Source organism: Ranitomeya imitator, chromosome 6, assembly GCF_032444005.1.
Source record: "Ranitomeya imitator isolate aRanImi1 chromosome 6, aRanImi1.pri, whole genome shotgun sequence".
NCBI lineage: Eukaryota > Metazoa > Chordata > Amphibia > Anura > Dendrobatidae > Ranitomeya > Ranitomeya imitator.
Window position 1 is genome coordinate 525,129,462 of NC_091287.1, and position 16,442 is coordinate 525,145,903.

Consider the following 16,442-nt stretch of genomic DNA (forward strand, 5'->3'; position numbering starts at 1 on the left):
TAGATAATCTTAGTTTAATATCTTATTTTTCATTTTTTATAATAGATATATAGATAATAGATACATATATAATAGATAAATAGATAATAGATAGATAATATATGATAGATAGACAGATAATAGATACTTATATAATAGACAGATAGATATATAAATAGATAGATAATAGATAGATGATAGATAGATAGATAGACAGATAATAGATAGATGGATAATAGATACTGTACATAAATGATAGATATATAAATAGATAGATAGATAATAGATAGATGGATAGATGATAGATAGATAGATAGATAGATAGATAATAGATACATATATAATACATAGATAATAAATACGTAGATATATAATACATAGAAAGATAGCTAGATAATAGACAGATAATAGATAGATGATAGATAGATTTTTTGCCTTCCTCTGGATCAACATGTTAGGGCATGTTAGGTTAGGCTATGGGTTGAACTAGATGGACTTAGTCTTCCTTCAACCTTAATAACTATGTTACTATAATATATACATAATAGATAGATAATAGATAGATAATACATAGAAAGATAGATAAATAGACAGATAGATAGATATTACATGGGCGGGCATACCGGCGGGCCCCTGCAGGGCGGCTAATAATGAGGGCAATCTGGCCAGTTTATCCAGCCCGGAGGCTCCGGAGGGCCCCTGGCCTACAAGAGAAAATGGTAGCGGAGCGGAGCTCCAGGCAATGGATCTGTCCTTCTTCCTGCCCGCGCTTCCTGTCTCACACAGCAGTGGCTGAATGACATCATCATTCAGCGCCGCGGCTGTTCGAGACAGGAAGCTGCCGACGAGGTGAGGTGTGTGTGTGTGCAGGGAGGTGAATGGTGCTGTGTGTCTGTGTGTGTAGGTGGAGGAGAGGGCAATGATGGGGGTGATGGAGCAGAAGGCAATGATTGGGTTGACAGAGAGGGCAATGATGGAGTGATGGGGCAGAAGGCAATGATTGGGTTGACAGAGGGCAATGATAGGGCAGAAGGCAATGGTGGGGTCGTCAGAGAGGGCAATGATGGGTGGTGGGGGAAAAGACAATGATGGTGGTGGCGGAAATGGCAATGATGCGGATGGTGGGGGAGAAGGCAATGATGGAGGTGGTGGAATGGGTAATGATGGGGGTGGTGGGGAGGAGGAAATGATGAAGGTCGTGGAATGGGTAACGATGGGGGGGGGTGGGGGAGAAGACAATGATGATGTTGGTGGAAAGGACAAAGATGGGGTGGTGGGGAGGAGGAAATGATGGAGGTGGTGGAATGGGTAATGATGGGGTGGTGGGGAGAAGACAATGATGATGGCAGTGGAAATGACAATGATGGGGTGGTGAGGGAGGAGGAAATGATGGAGGTGGTGGAATGGGTAATGATGGGGTGAGGGGGGGAAGGCAATGATGGTGACAGTGAAATGGACAATGATGGGGGGGTGGGGAGGAGGCAATAATGGAGGTGGTGGAATGGGTAATAATGGGGTGGTGGGGAGAAAGCAATAATGGAGGTGGTGAAGAGAGCAATCATGGGGGTGGGGGAGAGGGCAATAATGGGATGCTGGGGAGGAGGACAATGAGGGGTGTGGGGGATTGGGATGGGAGGAAGGAGGATTCATAATGGATTTAGGAACATGGGGAGGTGGAGGCAGTTGTTATTATTCCTATTATGTCTAACACAGTCCCTTTGTATAAAGTGTACTCAGTTAAGTATAGCACAATCCCTTAGTGTATGTGTATATATATATATATATATATATATATATATATATATATATATATATATATATATATATACGACACAGACACTGCCACTGCTTTCCACAATGCCACTCTTGTATCAGCTTTTGACATGGCCGCCCCTGTCATGTATAGCAGAGTGCGACGAACCAATAGACAACCCTAGCACAGTAACATCACTGAAAAGCTTCAGCAAGTATCCAGAATTGCAGAACGGCATTGGAAGAAAATACATTCGCAAAATAATTTCACTGCACTCAAACAAGCAACACTCGCATTCAAATCATCTCTCACCTCTGCTAAACAGGCCTACTTCACAACCTCCATATCTCCCTTATCCCACAATCCCAAACAGTTGTTCAACACTTTTAACTCCCTCCTCCACCCACCACTGCCCCCTCCGAGTTCCCTAATCATTGCCGAGGACTTTGCCACGCACTTCAAAAATAAGATCGACCAAACAAGACAAATCTTTGTCGTCAAACCACCACAACCCCTTTGTATACCAGAACATTGCCCAAACCCCATAACTTCCCTCTCCAAAATCACTGAAGGGGAGCTTGCTCAACTTCTCTCCAAATCACACCTCGCCACTTATGCACTTGACCCCATCCTATCCCTTCTCCTCCCCAACCTCAACATCACACTAATTCCATCCTTAACCCACCTCTTCAACTTATCACTAACTTCTGGTACCTTCCCTACTGCTTTCAAACATGCCACAATCACACTTATCCTCAAAAAGCCATCACTTGACCCAAGCGCTATGTCCAGCTATCGCCCCATATCTTTGCTCCCATTTGCATCCAAACTCCTTGAGCAGCACGTCCATGCTGAACTTTCCTCTCACTTTGCATCAAACTCTCTTTTCGACAACCTGCAATCTGGCTTCCGTCCCCACCATTCCACTGAGACTGCCCTGACCAAAATTACTAACGACTTACTTACAGCCAAAGCTAACAGACAATTCTCTATACTCCTTCTTCTGGACCTGTCCTCTGCCTTCGACACAGTTGACCACTGCCTCCTACTACAGATCCTCTCTTCCTTTGGGGTCAAAGACCTTGCCCTATCTTGGATCTCCTCATACCTTACCAACCGCACATTTAGCATTTCCTACTCCCACACTACCTCTTCATCTCGCCCTCTCTCTGTTGGAGTCCCTCAAGGCTCTGTCCTTGGGCCCTTACTCTTCTCAATCTATACACTCGGCCTGGGACAACTCATAAGGTCCTATGGCTTCCAGTACCATCTATATGCTGATGACACTCAGATCTACGGCTCTGGCCCAGATGTCACCTCCCTGCTCTCCAGAATCCCAGAGTGTCTATCAGCCATATCCTCCTTCTTCTCTTTTCGCTTCCTCAAGCTCAATGTGGACAAATCTGAACTAATTATCTTTCCTCCATCTCACATATCTTCCCCACCTGATCTATCTATCAAAATAAATGAAATCACACTTTCCCCTGTCCCCAAAAATCTGCTGCGTCAGAGTAACCCTGGACTCTGCCCTGTCCTTCAAACCCAACATCCAAGCTCTCGCCACCTCCTGTCGCCTCCAGCTCAAAAATATTTCCAGAATCCGTCCTTTCCTCAACCCTCACTCTACCAAATGCTCGTGCACGCCCTAATCATCTCTCGCCTCGACTACTGCAACATCCACTTCTGTGACCTACCATCTAACACTCTCGCACCCCTCCAGTCCATCCTTAACGCTGCTGCCTGACTAATTCTTCTCTCTCCTCGCTACTCCTCCGCTTCCCCTCTTTGCAAATCCCTTCACTGGCCCCCAATTTCCCAGCATATCCAGTTTAAACTACTAACACTGACCTACAAAGCCATCCATAACCTTTCTCCTCCGTATATTTCCAAACTAATCTCTCAATATTGTCCCTCACGTAATCTCTGGTCCTCCCAAGACCTTCTTCTCTCCTCCACGTTTATTCGCTTCTCACCCAATTGCCTCTAAGACTTCTCCCGAATATCCCCCATTCTTTGGAATTCTGTGCCCCAACACGTCCGATTATCCACCACATCTGGATCCTTCAAAAGAAACCTGAAAACCCATCTCTTCAAAGAAGCTTACAACCTGTAATGACCACATGGCCACCATCAGAGCTACTGCAACCCTCGAACTACTGTCTCCTTCTCCATAATCCTGTAGAATGTAAGCCCGCAAGGGCAGGGTCCTCTTCCCTCTGTATCAGTCTGTCATTGTTAGTTTGTTTACTGTAAGTGATATTTGTATTCTGATGTTACCCCTTTTCATGTACAGCACCATGGAATTAATGGTGCTATATAAATAAATAATTATATATATATATATATATATATATATATATATATATATATATATATATATATATATATATATATATATATATATATATATATATACAGTGCCTACAAGTAGTATTCAACCCCCTGCAGATTTAGCAGGTTTACACATTTGGAATTAACTTGGCATTGTGACATTTGGACTGTAGATCAGCCTGGAAGTGTGAAATGCACTGCAGCAAAAAAGAATGTTATTTCTTTGTTTATTTTTTTTTTTAAATTGGGAAAAGTTTTTTCAGGGAGTCATTTATTATTCAACCCCTCAACCCACTAGAATTCTGTTTGGTTCCCCTAAAGTATTAAGAAGTAGTTCAGGCACAAAGAACAGTGAGCTTCACATGTTTGGATTAATTATCTCTTTTTCCAGCCTTTTCTGACTATTTAAGACCCTCCCCAAACTTGTGAACAGCACTCATACATGGTCAACATGGGAAAGACAAAGGAGCATTCCAAGGCCATCAGAGACAAGATCGTGGAGGGTCACAAGGCTGGCAAGGGGTACAAAACCCTTTTCAAGGAGTTGGGCCTACCTATCTCCACTGTTGGGAGCATCATCCGGAAGTGGAAGGCTTATGGAACTACTGTTAGCCTTCCACGGCCTGGACAGCCTTTGAAAGTTTCCTCCCGTGCCGAGGCCAGGCTTGTCCGAAGAGTCAAGGCTAACCCAAGGACAACAAGGAAGGAGCTCTGGGAAGATCTCATGGCAGTGGGGACATTGGTTTCAGTCAATACCATAAGTAACGTACTCCACCGCAATGGTCTCCTTTCCAGACGAGCCCGTAAGGTACCTTTACTTTCAAAGAGTCATGTCAAGGCTAGTCTACAGTTTGCTCATGATTACTTTGAGGACTCTGAGACTGACTGGTTCAAGGTTCTCTGGTCTGATGAGACCAAGATCGAGATCTTTGGTGCCAACCACACACACGTGACGTTTGGAGACTGGATGGCACTGCATACGACCCCAAGAATACCATCCCTACAGTCAAGCATGGTGGTGGCAGCATCATGCTGTGGGGCTGTTTCTCAGCCAAGGGGTCTGGCCATCTGGTCTGCATCCATGGGAAGATGGATAGCACGGCCTACCTGGAGATTTTGGCCAAGAACCTCCGCTCCTCCATCAAGGATCTTAAGATGGGTCGTCATTTCATATTCCAACAAGACAACAACCCAAAGCACACAGCCAAGAAAACCAAGGCCTGGTTCAAGAGGCAAAAAATCAAGGTGTTGCAGTGGCCTAGTCAGTCTCCTGACCTTAACCCAATTGAAAACTTGTGGAAGGAGCTCAAGATTAAAGGCCACATGAGACACCCAAAGAACCTAGATAACTTGGAGAAGATCTGCATGGAGGAGTGGGCCAAGATAACTCCAGAGACCTGTGCCGGCCTGATCAGGTCTTATAAAAGACGATTATTAGCTGTAATTGCAAACAAAGGTTATTCCACAAAATATTAAACCTAGGGGTTGAATAATAATTGACCCACACTTTTATGTTTAAAATTTATAAAAATTTAACTGAGCAACAAAACTTTTTGGTTTGTAAGATTTATGCATCTGTTAATAAATCCTGCTCTTGTTTGAAGTTTGAAGGCTCTAACTTATTTGCATCTTATTAAACCTGCTAAATCTGCAGGGGGTTGAATACTACTTGTAGGCACTGTATATATATATATATATATATATATATATATATATATATATATATATATATATATATATATATATATATATATATTTGTCGCTTTAGGGTACTTTCACACTAGCGTTTTTTGTAAATCCGTCACAATGCGTCGTTTTGCAGAAAAAACGCATCCTGCAAAAGTGCTTGCAGGATGCGTTTTTTCCCCATAGACTTCTATTGGCGACGCATTTGCGACGGATTTGCACACTTCGCATCCGTCTTGCGACTAATGCGTCGTGCTTTGGCGGACCGTCGGGGGAAAAAAACCCTACATGTAACGTTTTTTTCTCCCGACGGACCGCTTTTTCCGACCGCGCATGCGCGGCCGGAACTCCGCCCCCACCTCCCCGCACCTTACAATGGGGCAGCGGATGCGCCGGAAAAATGCATCCGCTGCACCCATTGTGCAAAGCGTTAAACGCTAGCGTCGGAATCTCTCCCCGACGCATTGCGACGGGGAGATTCCGACGCTAGTGTGAAAGAAGCCTTAAAAGGAGGGGGGCCGGACACATTTCCTGCACAGGGGCCCCAAGCTGTCTGTGTCCGCCCCTGAGATGATAGATTGATAGATAGATAGATAGATAGATAGATAGATAGATAGATAATAGATAGATAGATAAATAGAAAATAGATAGATAGATAGATAGATAGATGTAGAAGACATACTGATAGGGAATTTAGATTGTGAGCCCCAACGGGGACAGCGATGATAATGTGTGCAAACTGTAAAGCGCTGCGGAATATGTTAGCGCTATATAAAAATAAAGATTATTTATTAAAGATTATTAGATAGATAATAGATAGATAGATACATGATAGATAATAGATAGATAATCTTAGTTTAATATCTTGTTTTTCAATTTTTTCTGCCCCAAACACATTAAAGGTGTGAAAAACGCTGATGTTAATGAACTGAACGAGATTGCCTCCGAGCCGGACAGTGACCACGTGTACAATGTGGCCGACTTCAACATCATGAACTCTATTGTTGAGTCGCTTACTAAAACCGTGTGCGAGAGAGTGGAGGACATAGACATCACTATTAAAGGTAAGTGAGGATCGCCGTAGATTTATTCCTCTCTACCAAGGCTACTATTTTCATCTTTCCATTCCCAGCAACGGACACAGAGGCCCATCCGCCCCATAGAAGGACACCAGTATTAAGAATGGCAATGATCCTTCCACATATTTTGCACTGAGACCCTAACATCATAGAGGTTTTTATAAAGGATGGTCTGAAACTAATCCTGATTGTCATCCTAAATGTCTATTTTAATTACAAGAAAACAATGCGCGTTTCGCTAAATAACTCCATCACCCCCTGACTTTTCATATGTTTTATCTTCTCATTGTTTTCATTCACTATGTGTGATCACCTGTCTCCTACATTGTCACTGCACACCAACTTGTGTTTTCAATAAAGTACTATGTCCACCAAATATACAGTGGCATGAAAAAGTTTGGGCACCCCTGTTCAAAATTACTGTTGTTGTGAACAGGTAAGCAAGTTAAAGATGAATTTATCTCTAAAAGGGCTAATGTTAAAGATGACACATTTCCTTTGTATTTTAGGCCAAAAAATATACATATATTTCCATCTTTTACATTTTAAAAATTACAAAAAGGAAAATGGATCAATGCAAAGGTTTGGTCACCCTGCATGGTTAGTACCTAGCAGCACGCCCATTTAAATGTATCACAGCTTGTAAACACTTTTTGTAGCCAGCCAAGAGTCTTTCATGTCTTGTTTGAGGGATTTCTATTTATTCATCCTTGGGAAAAAATGTCAGTTCTGTGAGATTCCTTGGTTGTCTTGCATCCTCTCCTATTTTGAGGTCTAGCCACAGATTTTCAATGATGTTCAGATCAGGGGACTGTGAGGGCCATTGTAAAACATTCAGCTTGCACCTTTTGAGGTCGTCTATTGTGGATTTTGACGTGTGTTTAGGATCTTTTTCCATTTATAGAAGCCATCCTTTTTTCAACTTCAGCTTTTTTACAGATGGTGTTATGTTTGCATCAAGAATGTTGAAATTTCAATTAATCCATTCTTCCCTCTACTTGTGAAATGTTCCCCGTGCCATTGGCTGCAACACAACCTCAAAGCATGATTAATCCTCCACCATTCTTAATGGGTGGCAAGATATTATTGAATAGAAATTTTGTTTCCTTTTTTCTCCACACATACGTTTTGATCATTGTGGCCAAATAGTTATATTTTAACCTCATCGGTCCACAGGACTTGTTTCCAAAATGCATCTGACTTGTTTAGATATTATTTAGCATTCGTCTGACGGTGAATTTTATGGTGAGGACGTATCAGAGGTTTTCTTCTGATGACTCTTCCATGAAGGCCATATTTGTGCAGGTGTCTCTGAACAGTGGAACAATGTACTATAACTCTAGATTCTGCTAAATGTTTCTGAATGCCTTTAGCTGTCAAGGGAGGGTTCTGATTTGCCTCTCTAGTAATCCTACGGGCAGCTCTTGCTGATATGTTGCTATGTCTTCCAGACTTTAACTTGACCTCCACTGTTCCTGTCATTTCTTAATTTCATTTTGAACTCAGGAAAGAACAACTTGAAAAAGCTTTGCTATCTTCTTATAGCATTCTCCTGCTTTGAGGGCCTCCATCATTTTCAGAGTGGCAGGCAGCTGCTTAGAAGAACCCATGGCTGCTGTTTTTTTGGCACAAGGTTAGAGGAGGTTGGGTTTTTATAAAGCTGGGAAATTTGCATCACCTGGCCTTTCCTAACAATAATATTGAACAAGTTATAACCCTAACAAGCTAATTAAGGTTTGAAACCTTGGACAAAGTTATCTGAGCACACAAATCTCCAAGGGTGGCCAAACGTTTGCGTTGGCCCATTTTACATTTTGATATATATATATATATATATATGATCACGTCCCATATAAGTATTCCAACATGTCCAACATGTACTGGGGTTTCTCAAGCGAAGCATCAAGAAACAGGAAGCAGTTAGATTAGAGGGGTAATGGTAGGGACTTTTTAACTGAACCATATTAGAAACACTATTATATTATTAAAATAAATAGACATTTAGGATGAAAATCATTATTAGTTTTGGACCACCCCTTTAAGGTTTTTTTTTTTTTAGGGAACAGGCATCCTCTACCTAAAAATAACAAATCAGCCTTACCATATCCCTTGCTGATTCAGTACTGCCTCTCTGCAACTGCTCTTCTCTACAACTGATGACATGAGGTATCATCACGTCTACAGCATATGGCCACTTAAGCCAAAAATCGCACTCAGCAAACTTGTACCCTTGGCATTGGCATGATTGATGCCCTATAAAAAATAAACTCGGAAAACCCCCTTAAAGAAATACTCCTGATTATGAATGATCAACTGGGATTAGAGTTAAGAAGTGTCCTGAGTTGAAAGACAAGTGAGTGTCTGTATGTGCATGTTATTCCTCCCCGGGCCATCAGCTGGCTCTTCATAGCCCTGTTTGTTGGGTGGATATAATGTGACAAGGATAGTCATCTCTTCTATTTGACTGCATTGCCAGCAAATCCATTCATGACAACGAATCAACATTATCTAAGGTGATGACTCATTAGTTTGTCGGTTTTTAAGACCTTGCTATTGTTTTTCACATCTCAGGATTATTCCTTCCCCGGGCTACAGTTTAGGAATAAAGTCAATAACTACTGAGGCTGAAAAATTATTATAGAAGTTCTGCTTCTATAAATATATTCATTCCAGACCAGGCAAGACCCAGCGAGAAATTGGGCAAGAGATGGCCACATAGAGTGACGGAATTACACTCATATTACCTGTGTGGGTTAATCTCAATACCAAAATCCATCCATCTGGTCTTGGCCCATCGTAATTATCTGATTCCTTTACTTGCAATGGAATTAAGCAGATGGTACAATTTCACTCTTAGAACCTCTCTTTTCCAAGACATTGGCTAGGCTTGATGTAGCTGTTGAGATATTTAGGTTCCCGTGGCTGATCCAGTGTTTTAGAAGTGGAACCAAACCATTTAGGGATAGTTTGGGTTTCTATGAGCAATGGAAAAAGTAAAAATAAAAAAGGGAAAGATAGAATATGGGATTTCAGGAGCAAAAGTCATGCCATACGTCAAGTTGGGTCAGGGCGATTGAGGTATGCAGTACCAAACGATGGTCATGTCCATCGTAGGGTAAATACACTTAAAACTACCAATGACTCCTATTTGTAGTCACATTAAATAGTCCACTTTTCTCCATAGTTGGCTATGTGCTATACACTTGTGCCACTTGATATCTCTGCCAGTCCCTCTACAAAACTCACCATGGTGTACAGAGGGAGAAAGAGACACTACCATTGAATGATGGAAAAAGTAAACCAACATACTATATAGCCAGGTACTGTAAGTGGATCATATGATGCCTGGTTCGACCAAAGTGAGACAAGAGGTGTAGCTTTAAGTTGTTTGGATGGTCCAATGCAGAAGCTGTACCAAGGCGCAATCCTCAAAGCTGTAATGGGTAATAACCAAGCGAGGTGGAAAAACTTCTTGTAGTCTTGGAAATCTCAATAATCCCGATACCTCCTTCACCTCCTGGATGGCTATAACTTTTCATTGCCAGATGTTCTCCTAGATGTAACATAGAAATAGCTGAGTAGAATTTGGACAACTCGGCAGAAGAAAACAACTGAAAGATTTCTGATGTAAGCATGGCTGACAGCCGAAGCTCAATAAAAATATATAGTGGGCCATAGGTTTTTTTGGTCATGTTTTCGATGTTTTCCATTATCGGCTACACTATAGCCAAAAATTCAGAAATTTCTCAGCAGACATAATGGATAAAACAGTATAAATAATAAATATGTCTAGCTGCAGAAAATGGTTACTGAGATTGTCAATAATTTTTTCTGTTTCTAGCGGACATAGTTGAGGAGATTGGATCTCCATCTGAGTTAGTAACGTCAGAAGTAACGGCAAGAAGTTTCCGTGTTAGTTGGAGTCACGCACCAGGAAAAGTTGAAAAATACCGTGTGGTATATTATCCAACCAAGGGAGGACAGCCAGAAGAGGTGAGCACTACCAACTGAGGCACTGAGATATTTTTACTTATTAATATGGACTGGTTTAGTCACCAAAATGTGACTGTGTGGTCATCTCTGATACGTACAGTCAGTTGGTTCTTGCCTATATTATAGACTCATGTCTTATTGGCTTCTCAGGTTATAGTAGATGGCAGTGTGTCCACCACTGTGCTCAAGAACTTGATGTCTCTGACAGAATATCAAATAGCCGTGTTTGCTGTGTACTCGAGGAGCACTGCGGAAGGACTGCGCGGTGCTGAAACCACATGTGAGTAACTTCTATCCTTATGCCTACAAAAGAAATGTTATTCAGTACTGTGATGGAGGATCCAGATAAGCCGGAAATAATCCAGTAAATCACACATTTAGAGAAGTAAGATATTGGCTTAATGTGTTTCAACTATTGTAAATAGGGTTATCAAGTGATTTACAAAAAGCAACGGCAGGACCCATAAAAATCCAGTAAGAATGATAGTAAAGCCGTACTAAATGTCATTCAGTTACTGTAAATGGTTCCTCAACGTGACCTCATGTGATAGATAATGTGATCAACAGATTTGCAAATAAAGTGATCTCTAGGTCATGTTTCTTGCCCCTTATAAATCACCCAAAATTGCCGGTCACTACATGTAGTGGGGGGTGGTATTTGTCTCTCTACAAGAAGTGATGGAAGAGGTTTGTCTTTCTACAAGAAGTAAGGGTGGGTCTTTGTTTTTCTACAAAAGTAATGGTGGATCTTTGCCTCTCTACAAGAAGTAATGGTGGATCTTTGCCTCTCTACAAGAAGTAAGGGTGGATCTTTGTCTCTCTACAAGAAGTATGGGTGGGTCTTTGTCTCTCTACAAGAAGTAAGGGTGGGTCTTTGTCTCTCTACAAGAGGTAAGGTGGTCTTTGTCTCTCTACAAGAAGTAAGGGTGGGTCTTTGTTTTTCTACAAAAGTAATGGTGGATCTTTGCCTCTCTACAAGAAGTAATGGTGGATCTTTGCCTCTCTACAAGAAGTAAGGGTGGGTCTTTGTCTCTACAAGAAGTAAGGGTGGGTCTTTGTCTCTCTACAAGAAGTAAGGGTGGGTCTTTGTCTCTCTACAAGAAGTAAGGGTGGGTCTTTGTCTCTCTACAAGAAGTAAGGGTGGATCTTTGTCTCTCTACAAGAAGTAAGGGTGGGTCTTTGTCTCTCTACAAGAAGTAAGGGTGGGTCTTTGTCTCTCTACAAGAAGTAAGGGTGGATCTTTGTCTCTCTACAAGAAGTAATGGTGGATCTTTGTCTCTCTACAAGAAGTAAGGGTGGATCTTTGTCTCTCTACAAGAAGTGAGGGTGGATCTTTGTCTCTCTACAAGAAGTAATGGTGGGTCTTTGTCTCTCTACAATAAGTAAGGATGGGTCATTGTCTCTCTACAAGAAGTGGCAGAAGAGCTTTGTTTCTCTACAAGAAGTAAGGGTGGATCTTTGTCTCTCTACAAGAAGTAAGGGTGGTTCTTTGTCTCTCTACAAGAAGTAAGGGTGGGTCTTTGTCTCTCTACAAGAAGTAAGGGTGGGTCTTTGTCTCTCTACAAGAAGTAATGGTGGATCTTTGTCTCTCTACAAGAAGTAATGGTGGATCTTTGTCTCTCTACAAGAAGTAATGGTGGATCTTTGTCTCTCTACAAGAAGTAAGGGTGGATCTTTGTCTCTCTACAAGAAGTAAGGGTGGTTCTTTGTCTCTCTACAAGAAGTAAGGGTGGGTCTTTGTCTCTCTACAAGAAGTAAGGGTGGATCTTTGTCTCTCTACAAGAAGTAAGGGTGGTTCTTTGTCTCTCTACAAGAAGTAAGGGTGGGTCTTTGTCTCTCTACAAGAAGTAAGGGTGGATCTTTGTCTCTCTACAAGAAGTAAGGGTGGATCTTTGTCTCTCTACAAGAAGTGAGGGTGGATCTTTGTCTCTCTACAAGAAGTAATGGTGGGTCTTTGTCTCTCTACAATAAGTAAGGATGGGTCATTGTCTCTCTACAAGAAGTAGCAGAAGAGCTTTGTTTCTCTACAAGAAGTGAGGGTGGGTCTTTGTTTCTGTACAAGAAGTAAGGATGGGTCTTTGTCTCTCCACAAGAAGTGGGGGTCGGTTTTTGTCTCTCTACAAGAAGTGGGGGTAGATATTTGTCTCTCTGCAAGAAGATGGGGTGCGTTGTGGGGGCAGGACTTTGTCTAAGTAAATGAAGAATGGGAGGATACTAGTGGAGTAATACGAACACGATATAGAATATTGAAACATAGAAAGAAAAGAGAAAAAAAAACAAAAAAACTAACAAATAAAAATAATATTAATAAAAAAATTGATGAAGGTGAAATTCGTAAGTGGAAAAGGAAAAGTGGATTGTTATTTCGAGGAGAGATTTTGATCCTGATCTACATTTCTCACACTGGTGACGCCCCCTTTAATTTAAAAGACACTCTGGAGGCAGGATCTCAAGGACATCTATGTCCTGCCCATAGATCTTAACAGCTCATTTGCATATTAAGAAAAATATGGATTTCTCTAGAATAAGACCTCATATCACAGATATCAAGGTATCATTTTATTCATCTTTATGTGACTTACATGTCCATATAGACGGCTTAGGAGGGATGATCTTACTGTCAGATGCCCAATAAAAGCTGCCTTATTAGAGACCTTATATGAACTATTCAGATTGAATCTCTCGGGTCCAGATATGTCAAAATCGGTCAGAAAAAAACTGTGCAACGTATTATTTCTAGTTCCATTGATGTTAAAATCTGTATTGTTGCTCTACATTTTTCCTTTTCAGTGGCATTGCCCATGGCATCTGATCTTGAACTGTACGACGTCACTCACCGAAGTATGAGGGCAAAATGGGTTGGTGTTGCAGGTGCTACTGGGTATATGATCCTCTACGCTCCTCTCACAGAAGGATTGACTGCAGATGAAAAAGAGGTAAATTGAAATGGCACAACTAAATATTTCCGATGGTTAATAGGCACTGCTCATTATGTAGACAATCCATTTGTTCTGCACGGCCACGTACTCCAATAGTTTACTGGGCAAAGTGCAGGACAGGACTGCCAAGGGCTGAAAATAGTGGCGTACCACACCATGCATCTCAGTTTCTGCCATCATCTGCATTCTCTGGAATGACAGTGTTGGAGAGTATCCAAAGCTGTTGGTGATAATAACCACTTTACTTATTCCAGATGAAAGTTTCTAGTTCAGTGACCGATGTTGAGTTGGATGGATTGACTCCCAGTACCGAATACACAGTCACAGTCTACGCTATGTTTGGAGAAGAAGCCAGCGATCCACTCACCGGACAAGAAACCACATGTAAGAAGTATATATGCAGAACTAAAGGGGTAAAAGAAGCTGGTCCCTATATAAAGTGGCAAATCTGCCATGTTTAAAGTACGGTACATTTTTAAAAATTGATAAGAAAATTGTATAAAATGCCAATATTTTTTTTTTTCATGGATCTATTTATCGCATATCAGATGTTTATAGCCTATTTACAGGATGCACAAATGTCTGATTGATGTGGAACCCACTTCTGGGACCCATGCATATCTCAAAAATGAGGGCCTGTCTCAGAATACTAGGACAAGAGAGAAGGTAGATGGATCATACTCAATGTTTTATGTTTCCACAGTACCACTGACCCCACCTAGAAACCTCCGCTTTTCTAATATTGGGCACAGCACTGCCACGGTCTCTTGGGACCACTCTCATAAGAATGTAAATGGATATCGTATCATGTATGTGAAGACCGGGGGAGCTGACATCAATGATGTGAGTAAATTTTTAACCTCGAAATATATGAAAAAAAATGGGGCAGTTTACAGGGTCTTAAAAAGTGTGAACTTAGACTATATTATTATTAACGGCCTTCAGCTCGATCTCAAGACATGGTGACTTGATGGATGAACACTCTATAGGAAGAACGATCTTGTGCAAGCCTTGATAGGTCCACCAGGGTCTTCTCCTCTATTATCTTGATAGTATCAAGCCATCGGGATGAAACTTAGACGAGACAGTCTTAAAATTCACCAGATGGTTCATTCTGGTTGATAAATTTAGTGCATGATTACACGGAATAGTCTATGTTTTTTGGCTCCTAGGTCTTCTATCTTGCCCTAACAGTTATTAACGCTTCACCGCCTCCTCTCATACTTCAACATATACCAATGTTCCTCCAGAATTAGGTTGTCCCTCTGTCTTTTACTGATGAATGTCATCATTCTTGTGTTTGTTACTTTTCCAAGCGGGCCAAATCAATAATTATTTTACATATCAGATCTCATGACCATTACAATTGTCAGTTGACTACATTTGGTTTTCTGCAAAATTACATCACATACCAGGAAGGAGTGAAACCGTAATAAACAGACCGGACTCGGATGACCCATGGATGGCAACTGCATGCTGATTATTCCTTTCGCCAACTTTGATTAATGCCTCAGATCCGCTAAAAACACGGACATGTGAATAACCCCATAGACTACGATGGGTGTGAAACCATGGATAAAACACATGTGAAAAACGGATGACTGAACGCGACCTTACTCTCTACAGCCAATCAGACTGATGCTAACATTTTCTCCAACTCTCATTGGTTACCTTAGAGATCTTCCCGAATCTTATCACAATTCTCTTTGGTCCAGATTTATTATTGCATTTGCGCCTGTTTTCTGTCTTGTTTTTGGTATTTTTCACCTGTTTTTCATTTTTCGATTAATTCTTTTCGCAGTTTGCGCCTTTCTTAAAGTCTATTTTTATATGTGTTCGCCTATTCTGTCTTCTGTTCGCTAATGTGAGCAGAGTTTGGGATTTCCAAATGTTTTCACTTGCGACTTTTTCAAATTTGGCAAAATTTTAGCGCATCTGTACTCCAGTCTCCCAGCTCCTGGAGTGATTTTATGCATGTCAAGTCATGTTTTTGCATCATTTTGCAAAATATATAACACTTTTTAAAAAAAAAATAAAATGATTGGAAAAAAAAGTGAATTGTTACTTTGCGCAAAAGTCATGAAACGCTTGCACAATTTTAATGAATCGGTGAATACCACAAGATAAAAAAAGAAAACTAACTTTAAAAAAAACGTGAATGATAAATCAGGGCCTTTGTTTCTCGTTTTTTTTTATATGCTCGTCTACCTTTTGAGTGTTTTACTAACCATTTGTCTTCCTGGTCTTCAATTTTCTATCTATTCTCTTCACTAGTCCCTCCTTACCCGTCCAAACTTTCTGCTGTCAGAGGGCCCTTCCGTCTTGTTGGGTTGTACGCCAGGTATTGACATTGTGTAGACTGTTAATGACGATGTGTAGACTTTCTTGGGTAATAGATCATATCAATCCATTTATTTGACAGGTGGAAGTCGGGAAAGTTGCAACCGTCGACTTAAAGAAGTTATCCTCACTGACAGAGTACACGGTGGCTGTCTTCTCTGTTTTTGACGAAGGCCAATCTGAGCCCCTCACTGGCACTTTTACTACAAGTAAGTCTAGAATAGGATGATTAGACCTGGACTCACAGAGTATGTCGGCCAAGGGTAAACATACAAAATAGTCATCCCCTGGACCATAGAGAATAGGTATCTGGCCCAAATTGGGCCTACATCCCTTCTAATT

The 16,442-nt window shown here is 41.2% G+C and overlaps 1 protein-coding gene across 4 annotated transcripts in view; it reads left to right on the top strand.

Annotated features, from left to right (window-relative positions):
• Positions 1-16,442, top strand: part of COL14A1 (collagen type XIV alpha 1 chain) — a 230,554-nt gene that overhangs the window by 123,866 nt on the left and 90,246 nt on the right. For all 4 annotated transcript variants that reach the window (XM_069731833.1, XM_069731832.1, XM_069731835.1 and 1 more), the window contains 7 exons: positions 6,652-6,813; positions 10,670-10,821; positions 10,972-11,101; positions 13,612-13,757; positions 14,015-14,144; positions 14,464-14,603; positions 16,183-16,309. In XM_069731833.1, coding sequence (XP_069587934.1) covers positions 6,652-6,813; positions 10,670-10,821; positions 10,972-11,101; positions 13,612-13,757; positions 14,015-14,144; positions 14,464-14,603; positions 16,183-16,309 — 987 coding nt within the window. The remainder of the gene's footprint in view (positions 1-6,651; positions 6,814-10,669; positions 10,822-10,971; positions 11,102-13,611; positions 13,758-14,014; positions 14,145-14,463; positions 14,604-16,182; positions 16,310-16,442) is intronic.